Source organism: Carassius carassius, chromosome 48, assembly GCF_963082965.1.
Source record: "Carassius carassius chromosome 48, fCarCar2.1, whole genome shotgun sequence".
In the NCBI taxonomy this organism is placed as follows: Eukaryota; Metazoa; Chordata; class Actinopteri; order Cypriniformes; family Cyprinidae; genus Carassius; species Carassius carassius.
Genome location: NC_081802.1, coordinates 13,616,833 through 13,634,029, shown reverse-complemented (window position 1 = coordinate 13,634,029; position 17,197 = coordinate 13,616,833). Strand labels below are relative to the sequence as shown.

General features: G+C 36.9%; 1 protein-coding gene across 4 annotated transcripts in view; it reads right to left on the bottom strand.

Moving 5' to 3' along the window:
- Nucleotides 1-17,197, bottom strand: part of LOC132131444 (CREB-binding protein-like) — a 52,794-nt gene that overhangs the window by 23,401 nt on the left and 12,196 nt on the right. For 3 of the 4 annotated variants that reach the window (XM_059543464.1, XM_059543466.1, XM_059543465.1), the window contains exons 2-5: nucleotides 13,029-13,222; nucleotides 12,573-12,998; nucleotides 1,402-1,566; nucleotides 1,072-1,315 (exon numbers count right to left, since the gene is read on the bottom strand). In XM_059543464.1, the coding sequence (XP_059399447.1) occupies nucleotides 1,072-1,315; nucleotides 1,402-1,566; nucleotides 12,573-12,998; nucleotides 13,029-13,222 (1,029 nt within the window). Of the gene's footprint in view, nucleotides 1-1,071; nucleotides 1,316-1,401; nucleotides 1,567-12,572; nucleotides 13,223-17,197 lie in introns of all 4 variants that reach the window. The other variant, XM_059543467.1, reaches the window with a different exon arrangement.

Below are 17,197 nucleotides of genomic sequence, written 5' to 3'. Positions count from 1 at the left end.
GTCAGTAGAAAAAACTAGTGAACTTGTTTTAATAAACAATATTATTTTTGGTCGATCAATATATCGTCAAGGCTGATATATCGGCCCATATTTGGCATTTTTCAAATATCAGCATCAGCCGATAAGTTTTTCTGCTTGGTCGATGTGTTCAAGGTGTTATTTTGACGGCGCACCAGACTTTTTTTTTGCCATATACTTTCTCGTTTGCCATTAGCATTAAGCAAATACGCATTTATATAATTTAAACAAATCTTTGAATGACTAATGAACATTTCATTTCACAAACCTTGCAAACTCACGTCAAATCAAGCTGTGAGATCTTGAAGTGTGCATTTTTATCCAGCATGATCACGTGTTCTCTGCGTGATGGTCAGTCCGTGTGAATTGAATGCTGTAAACTTTAAACTTGTGATTTCAAATTATGCTGCACTTTATGCATTTGTCCACTGTAATATTCATGTCATTCGTACTGTGTGCTGTATGTAAAATGAGGGTTACCCTGGCTTTATTTAAAAAATGTGATTCCGAATGCACAAAAAATTCCCAGGGCCCTGTTGATTACAGTGTTTACTTTTTTTTATATTATAATTGTATAAAATATTTATTCATTTGTGTAAAATACTGTCATCTAAAGTAGAAGTATGTTTCTTTTACACATTTATTTTTTAATCCATTGTCAAATGATTTACAATTTCTTAAATTAATAATAAAAATATTATATCGGCTATCAGCACCCCTGCTTTCCAAGATATCGGCATTGGCTGTCAAAACGCATATCGGTCGACCAATATATTATATTTTGTATTGCAATTATATTATATTATAATAAAGTAACATTTTGTTAATTCATATCTTGATACAAAATGTGAAAATAGTAATTAATACTATTCCATTGATACAATGTACATTATATTTGTTTAATGTAACACTATCTGCACAACTTTTCATGTTGAGGTCAAAGCAGCATGTGACACTCATGTAGAAGCCCAATCGTGTGGATAAGCCTTACGTTATCTGGCAAGCATTTGAGTTGGGATCAGCTCAGGCGACGGGCGTTTGACGTTGACTCACCTTGGCAGGATTTGCCAGCCTGGCAGTGCGTCATGTGGTTAAGGACGTTCTTCATGGTCCTGCAGTGGGGCAGCGCACAGGCCCGCACCTCGCCGTTGGCCTGCTCGCGCCGCTGGCACTTGTGGGCATGGAGCAGCAGAACCAGCTGCTGCTGGATCAGCTTTCGCTTCCCCGGGTCGGCCGTGGGGCCCGCGGACACACCCTGACCTGCCACCATCCCCACCGACACCTGCTGCTGCTGGGGCTGTGGGCGAGAACCAACAACGGCGTCACAGAATGAACTTTCGTCTGCAAGCTCACTCCAGTTAGTGTGCGTGATGGGAGACTCACAATGTTTGGCACACTGGTGACCGTCGCTCCCTTTAGGTCAGTTGGAAACTGGGGCAGGCTTTTAGGAAGGGCGCCTTTATTCTGAGCGTTCACACCAGCCGTGCCCATCTGTTGCCCTCCACCCTGGTACTGACCGAACGGACTGCTGCCACCAGCCGTGCCCATCTACAAACCCAAGAAAACAAGAAATATCATGTCAGACGAGTCATCAGAACATTCAGACACAGGATCTCACATCTAAAATAACACCTGGTCATTACTGTTACTATAGCATAGGATAAATAAGCATCATCCTGTGAATTTTAATGGGGGGAAATCCACTCATCTGAATAGGAATGATTGGGAATTTTGAATGAGGGCAAAAGATTTCCCCATGTACATTTTGTAAGTTGGTCATGTGAATTCACCACATTCAGCAACAGAAAGCTGCTTGGTTTGAAAGTGACTTCTGAGTGAGCTGTGCATCATCCAGCACTGCATTGTTGACAACAAACAATAGACGTTTTGTGTCAAAGTTTTGCTAATGAGACCGCAGATTAACAGATAAATTAATACAAATACATCAATATATATCAACTGATGCATAATATACAAGCAACATTTTTGGTTTCAGGCAATTTTAGATTTGATATATTATCTCCTTTTAACCATTCTTGGGGTATAAATCCAAACATTACACATTTAAAGATCTCTTGTAGGAGAGTAAGTATTCCTCTCCGATAGACCTTAATAACAGAGCAGTCCCAGAAAGTGTGGTAATGATTTGCATTTCGGTGCCTTGGAGCATTTCCATTGATACCTCCATATTATTTTCCATTTCTACACTAATTATTAAAAATTGAATTAATTTTTTATATTTTTTTGTAATTTTGTTTGTCATTTTGTCAGGTTTTATTAGTTTAAGTTTTTTCAGTTTTTGAGTTTCTATATAGTTTTACCGATTTTTATTTCAGTTTTAGTTTAATACATCAAGCTTAACTAAATAAAAAATAAGAAATAAAGAAATAAAACCCTGCAACAATTCGTTTTATTCATCGTAAAACACATTTCTAATCAAAAAATAATCATTTACTCCATTTTACCGCTCACACTACACCAGGGCTATTCAATTGGCGGCCCAATCATCTCCATGCGGCCCGACGGCACCAACCTCCCTCCTCTTTTCGCTCCGATTGACCTGAGAAACGTTTTACGTGTGAATATTTCAGCAGTTATTATATGTGTCCCGAATTTATGTCGACTGAACCAGCGATAGGCTACCAATCCTTCGTGAATTAATCATTCTTTTGGTTCGATTCTTTCTAAACGCGCTTGCATAACGGTCTAAAACTATTCGGATTCATTCGGACCGCTCCGTAACTGAATCATCTGAAGCGGTTTCTCGTTCAGTACGGTTACAACAAATAGCGATGTTTTCAGTTGTTTCACTAGTTGTTTAAACACGGCCCAGCGCGGAGTTGCGTTTACTCCCGGTCCCGGACACACTAATATTAAACAGCGTTGCGACAACCAGTGGAAGCGTTTCAGTTCGACAAAAACATTTCTGTTACAAACCACAAATCACTCGATGATTTAATTAGTATTAAATCGGATGAAACAGCCTCAACATTCCCAACAAGACTGATGAGGAAAGCAGGAGAAACATTGTGGCATGACCGAAATTAGAAGACTTTAAATCCCCTAATCACCCTTACAAACATTTACCACATTTACTGTAGTAATTTACCATGGTTGGGCAGAAATGTGCAATATTTATATTGAATACTATGTAGTAATAAATAAATATAGTAAATATATACTATAATATTATATAGTTTAATAGTAAATATAGTGATTTATATTGCATTAGTTTTATTAGGTGGGTAGAGGAATATATATTTAATGCTTGTTATGAAATTATGTCAGTTTCTTTGTAAAGGTGCGTATAGTTTTTAACTTGTGTTTAGGCATTTTCTATACAGTGGGAGCCTGTGGTTAACAAGTCTCACTGTCAGAATATTTTCATTTAAGCATAACAATTATAAATAAAATAATTATTATTTCTCACCAACAGCTATAAGTTTGTATAAATAATTTATTTGTTCCAAGGAAAATAGTTGTACACAGCTGTAAATTATCAAGTTTTTATTTATTATGGTTTTATATATTTGCATACTGTTGGGTACCACATTTCCAAGTAAATACCACACTTCTTTAGGGTTACTTTAGCTTATTTATTGAAACTGTTATGTTTCAATAAATAAGATAAACCCCCAAACCAACCCACCGGCCCACCTCAACTTTTCGATTTGATAATGCGGCCCTCGAATGAAACTAATTGAATAGCCCTGCACTACACTTTCATTCCACTGAATTCCATTCATACACGTTTACGACTGTGGGAGAGCAGAAATGCTAGTGTGTAGAAGTTTTGCATTTCACTGCGTTTGTTCGGTGAACTCTCATCTGCAAATTCATATCACATGAAACCATGTGACCTACTGAAGACCCCCCCTCCCACATACACACACACACTTCCTGAGTGTGTGTCTGTGCTGATGTCCAGCAGCGTGCCGGCCGTCTGCTCTCCTCTGTTGACATCACTCCAGCAGAACAGATAAAAGAGTCCAGCTGAGTGGCACACGCACCGAACGCTCCTCCCTCGCTCTGCTCTGCTCACTCATTCATACACACCAACCCACTTCTCACGCTACTCTCTGTGCTTACTCATCCACACACACACACTGTCTGTCAGAGCAGCCAAGATTCACTCTTCCAGCAGATCTGCATCGTGCCCAGGATTTCCTCAATCGTGTCAATTATTCACCCTCATGTCAGTCTAAACTAACATGTAGTTTTTTGTCAGTGGACCAATGAAGACATTTGAAAGTAGACTTTTATTGCGCATTCAAAAAAGAAAACATGCACGGCGGGACTTGTTGACTGGATGGAGGTAGATCTGAATGAAAGCTTGCAGTCGATTGTAAGAAAGCAGATGGATTATGGCATATTTTGAGAGTAGGTCGACTTGTTGACAACCAATGAGAATCAATCCACTTTTAAAAAAGAAGAACGTTTAAAGTAGCAGATGACAAAACTGCAGCATAATATAATAACAAGAGAAACTTTTCAGACATTGGTCTGGAAAATAATATAGTTATCGTTTTTTTTAATTATAACATTCATTTCACAGTAAATGTAATATTAAATTGTAGCTGGACCCTATTATAAACACATTCACTGTTATATACAAAATGTCCCATTGTGTTCAAGCTGATACTAATAGAGCACTTTTAACTACAGTAAGATGGCATGGGATGCAAAAAAATGTAAAAAATAAAATAAAATAAAATAAAAATACGCAATGCACCTACGAAAGCTGAACTCATGAATAAGCTGAGTGAACAGGTTGTACAAGCAGCAAAAGCTCAATGTTGGATTGTACCCTTATCGATCAACTGGTAAAAAGTGTGTGTGTGTGTGTGTGTGTGTGTATAAAGTAGTGGTAACAATTTCCTCTCTGCACTCCAAGCATTCAGTAATCACAACGTTCACCACTCCACTTCTCGCTCAACTGATCAGAAACACTGCTCCGCCTTCACTCCATGATGAAAGCTAAAGTATTTAACATTTCACAAAGTTCTGTTCAGACTAAACAAAAAAAATAAATACACACTACATGAATAGTTTTAACGTGTTTTCCTAGAACACTATAATCAGCACACGTCTATATTAAATGACTGTGCAGCGTCTCTCTACTATGGAGAAGCTGAGGGTTGCATGTGTCTATGTGCGCGCGATCTGTACGCAATGTAGCAAAATATTAGTTTCGAGTGCAGATCAACTACATGCACAATTTTAAAACGGGAATTCACCCAATCAGTATTGAGTATCCATGTGCTACAAACACTTTTATCCATAGCGACTTACAGTGCATTCAGGCTAAACATTTATTTTTTACCAGTAGAAGTGTTCCCTGGGAAATGAACCCACGACCTTTTGCGCTGCTGACGCAACGCTCTACCACTGAGCCACAGGAACCTCCCACACTCGTCCATTGCAGTCATTATAACCTTCACCTTTTTTCTGATTTGAGTGAAGCTAGCTAATGATGTTTAATGCATGAATTCTTGATAAAATGCGGTTATATTATGGGTTATTGGCATTAATTATTTTGGTTTTATATTTTAAATCATGTCATTACTTTGTACAGATGGTCAGCTATTCTTTCCTTAAAGCTAAAAACATGATGGAGAATGAGATACTAAGATCAACCAAAAAACATTCTCGATCAATTCTGACGTTTAAATCTAATGTTTCAATCTTAATTGATTTACTTGTTAGCATACATCACAGCCCTGCATCTTGAAAACAATTCTGCTGATTTGCAAAAAAGGTCTAATATTATCAAATCTGAAGTTTGGATTGATAGATTCTTTTATTTCTTTCTCAAAATAAAAATATATTATGTATCAGCTTTAATGCACTTATCGAAATAACAGAAGCAGTCAAATATCAAAAGTTTCATCTAGAAGTAGTATTCAAAATGTATAATGTAACAATCTCTAAAGGATTGGGGGAAATATGTTCAAATACTCAAATGTTATTTATTAATTTGTTCTATTTTTTAAACAAACTTTTTTTCCTTATTTTTTTTTCTTTTATTTCATTTCATTTTCCACAAACTGTCTTGCATTTATTTATGGACTCCTTTTTAATGGTTACATTAAATTTTAGTAATCAAAGGGCATGTCTAATTAATTGAAATCATGAAACTTATAATTAACCAACAATTTATTAAAATGTTTATAAACATTACATTTTTGGGGCCCTATGAAATAAGTTTCCAAATTCTGCGTCCAATATTTAATTTCTCCTGAATTCCATTTTATTGGTTTAATAAAAAATTTATAATCAGAAAGCATGTTATCATCAATTGAAAGTAAAAAAAAAATTAACAAATCTTATTTTTCATAATAATAACTATATTTGGAATCAGCACCTGAAATTGGCAAGAAACAACTTTTAATTTTTAAGAAATGCAAAAATCAAGCATTTCTTTTTTAATTTGTTTTAGCCCTAACCCCTATAAATTACTAGGGATTTGAATTCGTAATACAAATGCACACACTAGCCATTTCTGACATTCAAGTGCTACTTTCAGACCCATCATCATAGAGACTCGTTTTGCTCATCAAATTTGCATAGAGCACAGATGAGTTGTGTATGCATGTAACATGCCACTTTACACTGAGAGCTTTTCAGCTGCCTTCCCATCAAGCATAATTCTGGCGTTATCGCAGGACTTCAAACAAAATGGCAGAGTTTAAGAGAGTTCTGGCACGCAACCGCTCTCGCAATACAAGCTTTTAAGCCTAATGAAAAACACAAGAGCAGGAATGACTCATATAATCAAACAATGAGGCAGCACAGCGCGGCTCAAGATAGAGAGTTATAACGTGAGTCCGTCTGCTGCTACAGTGACAGATCTAACTGGACGCACGGCTTCATTTACAAACTGATTCCATCGCAATACTGGAGCGTTACAGAAGATATAGGGCTGGGCCATGAGACAATATTATCGTATATTGGTGATGTCTCATAAGTATCACGATATCGATGTCAACAATCAGGTAACAGACGATTATCAGGGGAAAAAATTACAAGTTATAAATCTAGTAATATACCGATCCGATACCATTTTCAAGACCTAGTTATGACCGCTAGCTTTGCCTAACCGCTGCACGGTTCTTCTTCGCTGCTCAGAATGCATTGCTAACACAGGAAGTTGTGCTGAAGAAGAAGAAATGAAAGCGCGTTAGCAGCACTGATCTATATATGACTGGATCGCTCATCGCGTTCTAAACTGCCAACAGACAGTGAAGCCACTTCTATATTATAAATCAGTGGTTAGCAGTATGTCCGCTGTTTAGCAGTATTTCAGACTGGACCAACCAGACAGTAAAACGGCGACTAGGGATGCCACAAGTACTGGCACTTCACTACCAAGTCGGTGCTGAAAATGTAAAAATGTGATAGGTAGTAAGTTACTGAGTATATTCGGTACCCGCAGCTGGGTTCAGTCGCTTCAGTGTTAGTCTAAGCGCAGGGCTCCAGACTGTAGCCGAATATATACTACTGTCTGTGAATATTAAACTGCAAAATACCATTTAAATATTACTCCTGCAAATTCTACATCTCTGTGGGTGACGGGCGCAGATGCGCGGGAGCTCGCTGTTTTGTAGTCTCTGCCGTGTGTCACTATGTGAGGACACAAACGCATAAACCGTCACTTCATGAGAATTTAACATTTCATTTGAGAAAACTGTCATATCATAAACACAGACACTCAAAGATATTCATGGCGAGTAAATTGACAATATATTAAGCTAATGTTGTAGCCTACAGTAGGTTTAGCTGTCTCTATGTAGTAATAATAATACGTCTCTATTAATAATAATAATTATGCCTCGACGGTTGCTTGTTTTTTACTTGTTTTGTTGTAAAGAGATTATCTGATTAATATATCATATTTTATATTCCTAGACTTATTTGTTGCAGTTTTTTTATACAGTTATATTGTAAAACTAAAATACCTTTTTTAGTTTGCAGTGTTAGATTTTTGGCTGCATTTGAAGTTCTTTTTCGCTAAAGAAAATAAATAATATTACTGTCAAATCCATGTCAGATAATAAAAATACTGTAATAAATACAGTAGTTCACCATGTATTTGTTCATGTTTTATTAAGGGATAAGTCTGAAGCACACCATAAAATAATTCTAGCAATTTACACAGGGCTAGTAGTATATACAGCTGTGTATACCCTGAGCCCAGGTATCAGAATCGGTATCGGAAAGAGAAAAAGGCTATCGGAACACCTCTAGTTAGTGTGTAATGTTGTTGTTAGAGTATAAATAATATCTGTAAAATTCTAAAGCTCAAAGTTCAATGCCAAGCGAGATATTTTATTTAACAGAATTCGCCTACATCGAACGACCAGTTTGGACTACATCCCTCTAGTTCCTGCAGTAATGACGTCACTAAAACCGTTTTTTGACTAACCTCCGCCCACAGGAATACACAAAAAAGGGGGCGTGGTCTTGTTGCATTCACACGGATGAGGAAGAGTTGCGTTTAAAGAGAGCGTTTGTCGCCATGTCGTCGAAACGCTGTTATTTTCATCTCTGAGTCCAATCATCTTTGTTTGGGCTTCCCAGGGACGCTGTACTTGGAGATTAATGGTTACAATTTATGTTTAACTCGGTTCCCGAAAATTATAATCCACATGTAAAACTATGTGCAGCACATTTTGCTGAGGACAGCTTCCTTATTCTCAATCAGTTTAATGCCGGATTCGCACAAAGATTATTCTTGAAAGATGGAGCAGTTCCCTCTTTGTCTGGAGAAGGCGTTGTTTATGGACCACAACCGGTAAGTGTATTTTATTATTTAAGTTGGTGCGTTTAACAGTTTCTGTAACTTATTACACAAAGGGCAACGCTGTTTAGCTTTGTTCACTAGAAGGTAGGGCTGTGAAAAAACAGCCTTACTATAATTTATCCTTTAGGCCTTTTCTATTTTGATCTGCTGTTTAATAAAAGTTAAACGGAAAGAAAGTCAAAAAGTAGCACTGCATGTGTTTCTGAATATTTATTTCTACTATAAATGACGAAAATCCACAGACATAACAGGTATAAATAAAATACGCAAATTCAGCACACGTTTCAGTGCAATATTTTCACAGATTTTTTTAAACTGTGTAATTATGCTGAGAAATTCTTCATTCATTTAAAATATTAGTAGGCTTTTCAGCCCATCACTGAATATAATACTGTGGGCATTGTATTTTGATTAATAAAATAAAAATGATAAAAATGACCATACAAAAATGAAATTTCAAATTATCCCCTCTTCTAAATAAAGCAGTTATTTTTATTTCATTAAAAAAGGGCCAAATGAACCAAAATGAACAAAAGAAACCTTTTTCTCAAAAAACAAACAAAAAAAAAGACATACAGTAGATTATTGTTTCTCCTATATGCATCATTTTTTACAAAGCTAATCAGACTGAAAAGCGAGGTGTGCTCTGATTGGCCAGCTATCCACTGCATTGTGATTGGCCGAATGCCTCATGCGTGTGATGGAAATGTTACGCCCCTTAAGATACTGTGATGCTGTGTCCCGGTCAGAACACCACTGCCACAAGACAAAAACAATAAAACCCATTACAAACAAGCCAATAGTTGCATCCAGTGGGGACATAATTACGGATTATAATGACTTAAACTGTGTTTGGAATCAAACAGCTTGAAAGATCAAAGACCATTTTTAACATAACTCCAACTGAATGGCACTTAAGACACTTAACCCCTAGTTGCTCCAGAGGCGTGCGACCTCTGACATATATAGCAATTGTAAGTCGCTTTGGATAAAAGCGTCAGCTAAATGAATAAGTGTAAATGTTTGGGGCCTTCTTTCTTTGTGGGAACATTTGGGCGGCGTTACGCAAATCTTCCCACACAGTGACCCATACAAGGACTAAAAAGTATGAGCACATTACCCGTCTTAGCTTCACTACACTGGCTTCCTGTCCACTTCAGGAGTGATTTCAAGATTTTGTTTGTTTGGTTTTCATGATTTTAAATTAACTTCATAAAGAATATCTCTTTGGGTTTGAGACGTTAGTCTTTGCAGCTTTAGGGATCTTGTCTATTCACAAACAGCTTATTACACTCCAAAGAGAAAGGAAAACTTGAAATTGCATCATATGACCCCTTAAAGGAAATTTATTTTACCATCATGAAATGTGTCTACACAGGTGATAATGCCAACAAGAAAGAGAAACATTGGAAAATAGGCATATTTTATTCAAGACATTATGACATCAACATGCATTTATCATTCTTACAATCACCGCCAGAACGTCCAACTTCACCATGATGAACTAAAAATTGGGTTATATATAGAAAAAAACAAATTCAAGCACAATTTTAATAAGATCAGAGTGGAAATTATTAGAAACACCAAAATAACAGCAAAGCTAATGCTTTCTGTTTAAGCACAAACTAAGAAAAGTAAAACCAAACTTTGAGGCAATAATTAAGACCAAACTGAACATGGTGCATGTCGGCAATGTTGTCTCAGCGGGGGCGGGGCATGGTGGAGGTGGGGCTTAGCTAGAGGACAATATCACATATTGTGATATTTTTAAAGGTGATTATCATTAAGATATTTTTGCCAAATCGCACTGCCCTAATAGATATGAAACAAATTTCACAAAACATCACTGTGATAACTTTCCACAGAGCCTCTTTATGGTATATGTGAATTTAAACGGAGGGATGCACCAATAATAAAATGATAGCCGATGCCAAAAATCCAATATTAAAATAGCTGAATTCAATGGTGAATCTTGATTGCAAAAAGTGTTCTAATTTACTGTAATTCACCCTACTATTTTGTGGAAGTAAAATAAAAATATAAAAATATCACACAAAAAAAAAAAGCTGTAGATGCTAAAAGTGATTATTGGCATCACAACATGATAATGTACTCTAGGGCTGCACAATTAATAACATTTCCAATCATTTCCGATTACAATTATGGATGCCACAATTACGTAATCGTTCAAAGCGACAATTAATCGTTCAAAGTCCACTTATGTTATTTGGTGAGCTTAAGATGAGTTTCATTATTTTAATTTCAGTTTTAGTATAACATTAATACAAATCATATTTTTACTTTTTTATAATTTAAAGAAGAAACCAATCTGATGTATAGTTGACATTTGAGGCTTAACGCTATAGAAAACCACTAAAGTTTTTTCAGTTAGAGTGTATTCAGCTTGTTTATTTTCATATAAAAATACACATGCAGTTGCATCAAACAATGTTATAAACATCAATGTAAATTGTGATAATCTTAATTACAATTTTTTAAGGTAATAATCGACAAATTATTTGTCAATCGTCTAGCCCTAATGTACAGTACGAAAACAGACAGTAATTTTTTAGATCTGCAAAGATTACATTTAACAATGTTAACCCTTGCATTGCGTTCGGGTTTGTGGGAGCCACTTTCATTTTTTTGAAAATTTTTTGATTTTAGTATTTTTTCAAACTCAGACTCATTGGTCTCGGCTCATTTTCTGTGAAGAACATTTATCAGGAAAAATGTTAAATAACCACACTGTACTGTGTGTGTGTGTGTGTGTGTGTGTGTGTGTGTGTGTGTGTGTGTGTGTATTAACAAAAAATTTCATTGTGTTGAATTAAAAACCCCAAAATGCAGCGGGTACAAAAATATAAACACTCAAGGGTTAATTATTACTGTTGTTAATGTTATTTTCCGCCATATGAGCATTAGATAATGGCAACGGTAAATTTACATGTAAAAAAAAAAAAGAGCAAAGGAGACACATTTCAGCTTTATTTTATTTTCATTCGCATTATAGAATTTATATTTTTATATTATTTTGTATTTTTATATTTTCAATTTTAGTTTTAGTAATTCTGTATTATGTTGTTTTTTTTGCTTCTATTTAGCTTTATTTTAGTTTTAGTAATTTTAGTAATGCATCAACTCATCTTATTTTAGTAAGCTGCCAAGGCCAAATTTTCATTAAAATTGAACAATCAGGTAATATTTTATTTAACCTTTATTTCAATTAGCAAAAACTATTTAACAAACTGTTTTAGCAAATAACAACAACAATGGCACAACTGAAATGGTAAAAATCTGAATACTGAAAATAATATTTGTAGTTGTAGCCACTGATCAAGCCACCATCACTACTTTAATAAATATATTAAATGATTTGCGGTTTATAGCGTGCAAACAAAACACTAGGACAAACTAAATGTCTGCTCGCCATCAGCGTCAGCAGACATCAGAATATTCTGGAAAGTAATAGCCAATTATCTGGAGAAATTATTCAGTGACATGACCTGAGGTAAAGTTACATGATTTGTGTGATGCTCCACTAGGAATTTATACAGTAAATGTGTAACAGAATGCAATTTTTTTATGTGCAATTTGAATTGTTTCCAAAGGATTTTTGTACAAAATGTCAAAATTTATATAAATGCACATGATTGATAATAGGGATATTCATCAGGGACAGTTGTCATTCATGCCATCTTAAATATTTTCATGACTCTGAACTCAAAATGAGTGAAACTGACCATCTCACCTTGTTGATATTTCCGGCTTGCTGGGTGTTGATGCCCATCTGCTGCGCCCCCTGTGTGAGCGTCTCTGCCAGGACACTCCCCGCTCCTCCTGGTACCGCCGCCCCCCCTGCTCCTCCCGCCCCTACAGAAGGTGCCACCTGCATGACGGCACCCTGGTATTGCATCCCCGGTGCTCCTCGACCACGGCCTACAGAGCCCAAAGTCCCATTGATCACCTGACCCTGCTGTCCGGCTGCGTTCGGTCCCATCATGCCGCTGTTCAGCATGGCCTGGGTAAATCCCGTGCCGAGTCCCAAGCCAGCCGAGCTGGCATTATTGCCCTGCGCCCCAGAAGTGCCGCCTGGTTTCTGTGTTTGAGAGGGGTGGGAAGGGGAGCCCTGGCCCAGGGGAATCTTTCTAAGCCCACCCAGCTGAGGTCCGATGCCGCCGGGCTGCGGACTGGCCGAGTTCATCCCAGCACTGCTTCCAGGCCGTAGGAGCTCAGAGAGCTGCTTGTGCTTGGCAGCAGTGTCAGGGACCATGGGGCCGTAACCGCCTGTACCTGCAGCCCCGCCGTTAGAGGACATGGACATCAGCCCCAGGTCTCCATTAGGTATCAGCTCATCAGGAAGATCGTTCTCCAGGTCATCCCAGGAAAGTGAACCCAACTCTGAAGAAACAAAGTGTGTGTGATTATTCTTCTTATAGACCATAATGCACATAAATTTGACTTGAACGAAAATGATGATTTAAAGAATGTTACAAAAACGTCCCGATTTCAAATCATGGGAAATTGCATAAAAATCTGAAAAAAAAAAAAAAGTTTCCACATCTTAACCTTGAAAGATTCAAATTGGCGAATTTCGCCTCCACATTCATAAAAATAAATATTCTGTCAACTCTGACTAAGGTCTATTATTTCAATTTCATATTATTAAGGGTATAATGGAAGCTGTGGTTAAGACACCTTATAGATATTAAGCAGTTCCATGCTGTGAGAGAAAACTAGAGAGAGAGAGAGAGAGAGAGAGAGAGAGAGAGAGAGAGAGAGAGAGAGAGAGAGAGAGAGAGAGAGAGAGAGAGAGAGAGAGAGAGAGAGAGAGTAGTCTAAATCAACATGCCTGCATGAGGCTCAATATGCTGCTGAGTCTGCTAATAGCTTTAATAAATCCACCTTATCTACTAAAACCTGCTAATGAACGACTGACACGTTACACACACACACAGGAGTGTGTATGATACATCAGACCATCAGGGAGGAAGGAGAGGTTCTCAATCACCTCCGTGACAGCTGTTAGTAAATGCCACCAACACAACAGGACGGAGGCTAAGAGATGATATCACCACTGATTCAGGTGCACAATTCATGGATCTGATAATGATACGCTCAATGTTTGTCTAATGAGAGCGAGCCCGCTTAAACTGTAGGCAGTATATATAGCACATACTGCATAATACACTATACACTAGTGAGGTTAAATGACAACCACAGTTTGTAAAGTTTGTTGCAGGACTGTGTACACTGCATTGCCATTCGCCACACACAACTGAAGTTTAAGTGACAATGTAGCATACTGCTATTTGTACTATTTTCACCAGTAAGAAAGTATTTTAAAGTTTGTTGTTTTACAGAACATCAAAGCTAGGACTATATATGACATGATAATAAGGCCTGAAGTTAGGAAGAACATTTTAAAGGAAAACATAATTATATTTTCATAATGATGAAAATATAATTACTTTTTATATAATTACCACTTTTTATATCACGGAAATTCGTCCCCCACACTTTTTCGGTCAAGTGTGTTCGCACAGAGGTTTTCAAGAGCTGGTGTGAATAAATATAGGTTTAAACTCAAAGAGACGGGATAGTCTGCACATGATTTGATATTTCATTCGGACTCAGGATACAGCGAGATGAACATCACAGAGCGCTAAACTCTCCTGCAGTGTGTGTTTCATTCATACTCGAAGCCAGAGGGCGCTCTCACACAGAAAGTCATATCAGGAAATTCCTAATATGGGCAAAATCGTCCAGCTATCGCTGTATGAAAACAGTTTTTACACAGAAAAAAAAAAGGCCAGAAACTTTTGGAAACACGAAGACATTAAACATACGATTGCAACAATATATGGTTTTTCAAGTCATCTTCAGCAGGTGATAAAGTATGAACAATGCAGTGCTAATTGACAAAAACATTTTGTAGTATATAAACAAATCATTATTATTTGTTATTGTCCAGCAGTTATAGATTTCTAAGCCAATTAAAAGTTAGAAATTTGAGGAAAAATTTAAGTTGCCTATTGTATCCACTACCAGTCAACAGTTTTTGAACAGTAAGCTTGTTAATATTTTTTAAAGAAGTCTCTTCTGTTCACCAAGTCTGCATTTATTTGATCCAAAGTACAGCAAAATAGAAAAATTGTGAAATATTTTTACTAACCTATTTATATTAACTGTTTTTTATTTGGATATATTTCAAAATGTAATTTATTGAAATTTCAAAGCTGAATTTTAAGCATCAATACTCCAGTCAGACAATCCTTCAGAAAAAAAAAAAAAAATAAGGTTTCTTTGATGAATAGAAAGTTCAGAAGAACAGCATTTATTTTGAAATAGACACACACAGGGGCGGACTGGGACCAAAAAGTGGCCCTGGACTTTCTGGCCCACAGCAGCCCACCACATCAAAACGCAAACGCCCCTGTTTTGATGTAATTTATTTATTTGATATTTAAGTATACTGTTTGGGGATTTTAACCAATAGGGCAACTGATCCTCCATTGAAAAAAAAAAAAAAAAGATAACCTGCGTGCTGCAGCTGTTCATTTAGCGACTCCTAGTGAGCGATACATGTTCATCACGAGACAAACATTCTCCTAGAACTCACACTTTGCATTCAATTAACCAGTGTTGGGGAGTAACTAGTTACATGTAACTTAATTACGTAATTTAATTACAAAATAAATGTAACTGTAATCAGTTACAGTTACTAAGAAAAAATGAGTAATTAAATTACAGTTACTTCTGAAAATTTTAAAGATTACAGTGGGGATTACATTTGAATATTTACACACATCCACATACAGATGTAATTGATTTCTTTCCCAAATTGAACTGACTATTCTGAGACGTACGGCCCTATAATTTCCGCGATGCAGAAACATAGTCTGGTTAGTAGAATCCAGTCATAAAAACGGGATTGCTATTGCCTAAACCTGAATGGTGTAAATGTTTGAAGATGATTAACAGTTGCAAATAAACATTTATTGGAGATTTTGAAAAGTAATCAAAAAGTAATAAAAAGTAATTAGTTACATTACTTTAATAAAGTAATTAAAAAAGTTACACTACTATTACATTTTAAATAGGGTAACTTGTAATCTGTAACCTATTACATTTCCAAAGTAACCTTCCCAACACTGCAATTAACAGATGCATGAATATGCGGTAATATAAGTTCATGATCCGATTCGTGAACAGATTATTCTCTTGAGTAAATCTTTTAAAATAATCATTTATTTTGTTTAACGAAAACATTGTGGAAACCAGTGGTTCACAAACTGGATAGATCTGAGGTGCAGGGCTCGCAAAATCGCTAGCCCGACGTCCAGGGGCTATTGTGTTTTGCAGTCGGGCTCCAAAATGTATCACTGCTCTTCCCGACGGGCTATCGTGAATAGTAATTTAAAATTCGCGTTGTTCACTCGCTTGGAGGGGTGAAATGTATCGTAGTTGATCGTTTTCACTTGTTTCTAAATCTTGCTGATTTAACTTTTTTAAACAATTTGCGCGCGTTCGAAGCTTGCGCGCACTCGTTCAAAGCACGCGCTGTGAGCAGCATTTCAGACAATGCGCGTACAAAGAATTAATTCATCTTTTGGGTATCCTAACTTCTGAATGAATAAATACACACAATTATTTCAAAATAATTGTCTCTGCAAGTATTTTCGTAAACACAGTCGGTTATGTTTTAAGTGAACGTATACAGTGGCCTGCTGCTCAGAGAAATTCGCTGTACCAGATGAATCTGTCTCTCTCTAAATTAGACGAAAACGCGCTTGTTGGCTGCGCGATCGACTCACTCATCCATTTGCATAGAAAAGAGATGTAATATTATGATTTCCGTCAATTCAAAAAAAAAAAAAAATATATATATATATATTTGTGTACCGGGTGGGCCAGCCCACATTGGCTAGCGGCCCACCGGGAAAAGTCCCGGTGCTCCAGATGGCCAGTCCGCCCCTGGACACACACACCGAGAACACACACCCGGAGCAGTGGCGGAGAGAGCAAACGTTCCAAAGTGTGGTTATACTTCACTAGAGTTGATGCAGACAACACTGGTTGTCATAAGTGCAACAACATTTTTGCATGTAAGGGCGTATACACAAGCAATCTGTCAAAGCATCTTTCAAAAGTGCATTATGTGCAGACAGAGAAATGCAAAGTGTTCGACTGCCTAACACAACACAAAGTAACACAACACAAAGTACCGATAAGAATACCGTTAAAGTACCGGACCATTAAGCAGTATCAGTAAGAGTAGTAATACCGTTAAAACCTTAACGATACCCATCCCTAGCTGGGACTCCTTCAACATTTATGCACAATTTTTGGTTCAATCGGACCGAATTCATTCCG